This window comes from Mytilus trossulus, chromosome 4 (assembly GCF_036588685.1).
Source record: "Mytilus trossulus isolate FHL-02 chromosome 4, PNRI_Mtr1.1.1.hap1, whole genome shotgun sequence".
NCBI lineage: Eukaryota > Metazoa > Mollusca > Bivalvia > Mytilida > Mytilidae > Mytilus > Mytilus trossulus.
In genome coordinates, this window is record NC_086376.1 from 60,288,017 (window position 1) to 60,295,315 (window position 7,299).

General features: G+C 29.7%; 1 protein-coding gene across 1 annotated transcript; it reads right to left on the minus strand.

The window, feature by feature from the left end:
- Positions 1 to 805: 805 nt before the first annotated feature.
- LOC134716711 (uncharacterized) lies at positions 806 to 6,663 on the minus strand. Its single transcript, XM_063579715.1, has 6 exons — positions 6,628 to 6,663; positions 5,882 to 5,913; positions 5,319 to 5,363; positions 4,757 to 4,930; positions 3,554 to 3,663; positions 806 to 2,130 (listed from the first exon to the last, which is right to left on the minus strand). The coding sequence occupies exons 1-6, from the start codon at positions 6,661 to 6,663 to the stop codon at positions 2,111 to 2,113; spliced, it is 417 nt and encodes a 138-aa protein (XP_063435785.1). The 3' UTR covers positions 806 to 2,110.
- Positions 6,664 to 7,299: the final 636 nt, after the last annotated feature.

Sequence of the window (7,299 nt, forward strand, 5' to 3'; positions counted from 1 at the left end):
AAGACTGAACGTATATCTGACTTCTTATAATATAGATGTTTTGTATTTTCGTTTTTTATCCCTTTGATTGTTTTAAGTGCTATACTTGTTCACACGTCATATATTTTGTCAATAGAGTTTACATTTTTGTCTTTTCAGTTTTAATTGAGGTTATTTAATATAAGTACAATGTAGCTAGTTTGTCGTCTTCTCGTCCATTATATGAACATGATTTTAACATAAAATATGTAATTCATACTCATACTTATGGGCATTTATAAATATGTAACATTTACATTGTAGGGGGGTATAACCATTAGTAATTATTTACCAGAATGAAGCACAAAGAAAAAGAATAATGAAACTAGGAAAAAATGTGGTGGTTTAAGATGCTACATATAAAGGTATATACTTATATATAATCATGGACATTTCAATTTAATATATTGATACGTTTAAAAAAAAGTTTAACTGTGTGACAATAAACTTACAACATATGTTTTTTTAACTGTCTATGGTTATTCATTCTATGCTCTTTTTGCAAGAGATGAACAGCAAGGCCGGGGCACTCATATTTTGTAATATATCTCGTCAAATGATACTGATAAAGTTGTCAAAATAGTTGTGAGATCTCTGAAGACTACGGCTGAAAATCATGGATTTGATTTATGTCCAAGGTTTGTGGGTATCAAAGTTGACAATAATTCAAATTCAATATCATTGCTTATTAACACTTCATTTTCGTCATGTTATTTGTTTACAATTAGTTACATCATTCGGAGTCAAGACCAAATCTGATATGGATATAAAAAATAAATAAAGGCCATTCAATTATATCTTTTAATATATTTGTCTGTAAAAATTACAGGTTAAACTATGACATTATTCACATATTCTTGCAGTGATAGTTATTTGACAATTGACCAATAGACAATGCTAAGAAAGATTCATCTAAAGAAACATCTTTTCCTGCATATCAAATTTAATACAATTAACGTCAACACAAATTTCAGTTGAATTTTGGCAAAGAATATTAGATAAATAATTTTACATAATAATATTTATCTCATGAACTAGTGACACTTACAAAAAACATAAATTTTGGTTGATAAAAGATAAAAAGAACCCACTAAAACATATAGCAATGAATCTCTATTGAATTATATCAGTAAAATAATTTAAAAGTACAAAGAGTTGCTTGATGCGATTTGAAGATCTTACCTATAAATGTACAATGCTTATGAGTACATGCGTGTTTAATCTATAGATTCTGTTCCTATACTCAAAAGAAATGTGTCAATATAATTTTTCATCAACAAATATACTTTTCAAAAAGTTCAAATGCTGCAAGAGAAGATGCCTTCCAAACAAATAACAGACTACTTGTTAGACAACTGGTGTACTGACAAGTTGGGATGTCGATGGGCCAACTATGGAAGACATATTTTTTCATTAAGATCAAGATACAAATAACTTAGTTGAAAGGTTATTAATACATTTTATTACTATACACCTTATATATTACAAAATCGAAATTTTAAGCATCATCTAATCATTATCTATTTGATAATAGTAACTAATTATATTTTATTTTGGGGATAAACTGAACTGTCTCTGTTTTTATGACCTGAAGTATAAAAAGTGTTACATTTTGTCTATATCCTACTTCTTCGTGGGTAACCAAAGACTTAAAATTATATAAACTATACAATTGTTTAACTATACGGAGAGATTATTGCCGTTCTTTCATTATAGGGTTATGCAAATTTAATACAAAAATCATAATCGTCAATGCAAATCGATAATTACATAAAAGCAGACAAATGAAAAATGTAGTCTAGCAAAACCTGATGTGTATGAAAACATTAAAACAAAAAATATAATGCTACTTATAACATTCAAATGTATACACATTAAAATGTTATGTACTTTCTATTTGTTCCTTCAAACATAAATCATAAATTCAAACTCAATAACATTTTGTCATTTTCAGGTTTTTCCTGGGCATGAAATACCATTTCCTTGGTGGGTATGCCAATAGCAGAGTAGAGGACTTAATAATCTTACTCCATGTAAATGTAACTATGTTTTATGAGTAAGTAAGTTTAAATTTGTCACAATCCTGTTCTTCTTATCGTTCACTTGAATCGTCTGAAATTAGAAAGATAATTTCAATTAAAGATGCAATTACATTGATTATTAAATACTGTGAATTCAATTTTTTAAGAAATAATTTATTAATATGTGTTCAAATAAAAAAAAACATCGTAATTTTAGCAATCTAGATGAACTCGCAAAGATTAGTCGCTTGAAAAATATGGGAGGACAAAGGGAAGACAAAAGTAAATTGACAGCAGAGAATATGCTCAAGGCAGAACTTGAACAAATGGTGCAATGGACTTCATCCACATAATGCACTGTTCCATCACAGACAGCATTTGGGACGATTTATAATGTGGACATTGTCAATGTAGCGTGCAATTGTCCAGCTGCAACAACAAGAGGTATGTGTTTTTTTTATTATCTTAAGTCAGTTCAACAATGTTTAAAAGTACACCATCAAATAAGAATTGTTAAAATCAAGATTATTAATTTCGCGGGTGCCGTATATGGTCCCACAAATGCTTAGCCTTCTGGAGCATCTAATTCTACTTCAGGTTTTTAGTGGAATTCGCGTTGTTTATTATTTTATTTTTTTACTGTTGTGAATGTCTTTTGGGTTAAGAGTCTCCTCGATTTTGATTGTTTTTGTCTTCCAACAAGGCGTCAATAACCGTCATCAGGTTATACAAGTGCAAATAATCATTTGACTCATCAATTTTTCTAAAACAATGCGATTTAATTTAAGTTAATCTTTACTGAATGTTCATTAGTGGTTTTGTTTGAAGGTTGTACAATTGAAAGTAAACCATATAGGTATAATGCAGTTATTTATGTTCCATTCTCTCCTATTTTTTAGGGATGTGTAAGCATGTTCATTTAGCTGAATTTATTGCGTCTAAAAGGAACATCGACCTCACTGTAGGGCGCAGATCTAGAGGTTTTGTCCAGATTGGGAAATGTATCAGTTGTTTATTTGACCTCATTTAAATGTACATGTTTTGCCAATAGCCATGGTATACATTGTATTGAAAGTGTGTTGTAAAAAAACAGAGGCGTAAAGGTAATGATGATGGCAGTTTCAAATCGAACCACAGAAAGAAAGAATCCATTCGTAAACTATTTCAATGACAAAAATAATGAAATATTATACTGATTTGGAAAAACTGCTTTTTCTTAATATTCATTCAAAAAATTTATATGTTACATTGGTGCATAAAGGCTTTAAAAGTAGGACATATACAGTTTGCTCTTGATATGTTTTGCAAAGATACTGAGGTTACCAAATGTATATAATTTAATATAACTAATACCTATTCCTAATGAAGATTTTGTCAAACAGATAAATTGGCTATATATATATATACATTTGACTAGGTCTGTTTGCTGTCTAAAGTAGGTAATATGTTTAAGCAAATGATCAAATATGTTTGAAGTTAAGATAATACGTGTGATGTGTCTAATAAATCATTACCTGGCAGCATTGTCTCTATTGTCTTCCAAAAGGCCTCAAAAACTTTCCCATGAATTGTCTTGTTAACATTTGTTTTATTTAGTTCGCCTATAACATGGCCAATAATTTCTCTGCAAATATAAGTTAATACAGCAGTTTTATTATTACAGGACATTTTTTTACCTACATTATTTTATATAATGACACTATTTTAATTCTGACTTCTAGTTTTAATAAGACTAATTTAATCTGAACAAAGAAAATACTTTACAAAAATGTATTTAATTGACTTAAATATTCTTTTTAAAATGTTTAGTATGTTGGTACTATAATGCTTAATTTATGTCATTAATAACAAATATTTTATTCAATAATTTCAAATGTTTCCTAGCTACAATAAAACAGAGCATGTTAAACCGTTTAAAAATAAATGAGAATAGCAATGTTATACATATCTACAATAAAACATAGGACCCAGTCGAATTGTAAGGCCAAATTAAATAGTAATTTGTACATCAATTGTTCTACCTAGCTTTCCGATAAAAATGTAGTGTGGATTGTTTTACGTTTATGACCTGTAAGAAGTAGATTGTATATGATTTTATAGTTCGTATTCTAACGATGCGATTAATTTTTAAATGATTGATTGCATGTCAGTTTGCTTTGATTAGTTTATTATTTAGTACACAGATAAATATGAAACTTGCACAACCTTGAGTTGTTTTTACGTTTTGGTCGGGTTGTTTTTTCTTTGGCATATTACCCGTGTCCATAGAGTTATATTCAAACAAAATCTATTTTTGAAGAGCTGGTAGTATGTTTGTGTTTGAATCATTTCCATTGGCAATTAACACAATTGTTCATTTTCTATATAATACATTTGTAGACCTCGAGTGCAAAAAGATAGATTGCATTATAGACTTGATTATGAATTTATGAACTGAATTTTGTTTCAAATTTAGTCTAGAATAATTATTGAAAAATAGATGAGAATACTCAGTGTATAATTGATTGTTAAGAAAATGAATATATAATGATCATGGTATTTGGAAAATGTATGTTTTATATATTTCATGTTAATCTAGTTGTTTGCATTTTCTTTTGTGTATTTTATTCCATACTTTTAGTATGTAATAAGGATGTCAAGAAGACGATTGCTTTTGTAGCCATTATAGATCCAATGTTCGTAAAATCTGAACAATTGAATTCCCCTCAAACACTAACTTAGTTTTTTCATTGTCATCCTTTTTTGGGGCAGATGTCCCTTTCATTTTTCGGAAAACAGCCTTTTTGGTTGATTCGTTATCGACAAGAGCCTCGGTTAAAGCATTTAACTTGATATTCAACATCACCTGGAACTGAAGTGAGATACAGTTGTGATCTTTTCTTGCAGTTAAGCTTAAAAAGATATGTAATAAGACATATTAGGCACCGTTATGAAATTTCTTACAACTTAAAAAACTGTCTTACAATTTTTGGTGGGGTTTATGTTGCTCAGTTTTATTTTTTCTGTATTGAATTATAATGATTGCAATTTGAATTTCAATCTTTTTTAATTTTTTGGCCAAGCTTTGTCAGTTTGTTCTGAAATTTTAGTTTGAATGTTCCTTTCGACCCATTCACCATTCCTTACCTACCATGTAACTACTCTATGAATGCTTTAAAAAAAAACGAGATCACCAATATATGTAATTTAACCAGCAAAAACTGTTTTCTTTGAGAATCAAGTGTATTGACTAATATACAATAAAATATAGTCTTGCTGAACCAGTAATGCATATCAAACCTGTTCTTGTTCTTTTTTTTATTTTCTTTGAATGTCTTACAATTCCTACAAATGATAAAAAAAAACATAACATGACTTATGTTTTGATGACCAGAGGTAACCAAATCTGAAATCAGCATTAGGTGACCAGAGGTAACCAAATCAAATATTAACATAAGGTGACCAGAGGTCACCCAATCTAATAACATAAGGTGACCAGAGGTCAACAAATCCAATATTAACATAAGGTGGCCAGAAGTCACCAAATCTAATAACATAAGATGACCAGATGTCACAAAATCCAATATATGAATGAGGTGACCAGAAGTTACCCCATTCTAGCATGTTAAGGCCACCACAGGTTAACAAATCCCATTTCTTGTTTAGATGTAATCAATATTAAATATTTATGTAAAGTAATCAAGAAACAAGAAAAATGATTTGTTCAATCAAGCCTAATTGGCCATTTTACCAGAAACAATTGCAAGATTTAAGTTTAAAAAGAATTATATTTGCAGCATTATATAAGCATAGTGTATGTTTTCATTATATTAAAGGTTTGACACAATAAATGAAATGCATACATACCACTCTCATCTACATTTTCTGAGGACTTCTGAAAAAAGAATATAAATATATGATAAATGTATTAGTAAATTCAATTATCTTATGAGGATCAGTATTATTTTACTTAATTATCAACTGCCAATGATCTTGGCAATGTTTGCAAGGTCAAGGATTTTTCTTATATTTGTTTGTAGATGATTATGAAAGATAATGTCTTAAGATTGTGTTAAGTTTTATAGGCATATTAAAATTCATGTAATACTATTTAAGAAATAATTCATGGAAGCCATAGATTATTGGAAATTTACACATGGCCTGTGCCGTGATATTCGAATTTTATCCTGAGCGTTAGCGAGGGATAAAATCAACGAATATCACGGCCCAGGCCATGTGTAAATTTCCAATAATCTATGGCTTCCATGAATTATTTCGATTCTAATAGGACAAATACGATCATTAAAAAAACTGAAGCGAGGGTGGGTAAAGCTGTGTGTATGGCTGTTCTTTTTTACTCCCTGTTAGATAAAGCTCATCATTTTAATAGATCCGTAGCTTGCACGGATTATTTCGTGAACAACCGCTGCAAAAAATATGTTTCATTCTCAAAACCAACAATTGTCATGTTGATTTATATGTTTTTTTCCCGTGAGCTACCGTCAAATCCAAAGTTGACATTTCATAGCCAATGAGCCGCCATGTTGACTTGCTGAAATCAGTACATATGCGAATAATGCAATAGAATAGAAAATCAAACATAACATACCTTGATGATCAATTTTAATACAATAGTAAACGACATGTCTATAGTTAACGTAACAGAAAACGTTCAACTCTAGAGTTTTCATTTGTATGACGTCATGTTTTGAAATGACTTAAATGCGCCAAAAATATTAATAGACTTTCGCGGGATTTTATTTTATTTTTATTTTGTTGGTTTCTCCGAGCTCTTATGCGTAACTTCTTTTTATTATGCATCCGAATATGAATAAAAGTGATTTTGTCTTTTCTGAATTGCAATTTTTTAAACAATTAAATCGACAAAGGGTTTGCAAATAGGTTTCAATACATGTTGATTTACGTGGGAAGTATATTGTAACAGCCATTATTATGTACACAACGGAGTCTGCGCTAAGTATAGATATATCGAGAATTTTATCACAGTGTTGTTTACAAAGCGAAAGAAGCACGTCATATTAGAATCTATATTATAAGATGACCAGAGATAACCAAATCCAATATTAACCTAAAGTGACCAGAGGTTACCAAATCTAATATTAACATAAGGTGACCAGAGGTAACCAAAGATAGAATTAACATAAGGTGACCGAGGTACACCAAATCCAATATAAACATAAGGGGACCAGAGATAACCAAATCCAATAGAAACATAAGGTGACCAGAGATTACCAAATCCAATATTAACATAAGTGACCAG

Bases quoted from the DNA above. Each gene is read 5' to 3' on its own strand.
- LOC134716711 (XM_063579715.1), bottom strand. From the start codon at position 6,663: ATGTCGTTTACTATTGTATTAAAATTGATCATCAAG. The intron at 5,364-5,881 runs GTATGCATTTCA...TATCATTTGTAG, and splicing joins AATGTAGATGAGAGTGGTAT to GAATTGTAAGACATTCAAAG. The intron at 2,131-3,553 runs GTAATGATTTAT...TTCTAATTTCAG, and splicing joins AATAGAGACAATGCTGCCAG to ACGATTCAAGTGAACGATAA.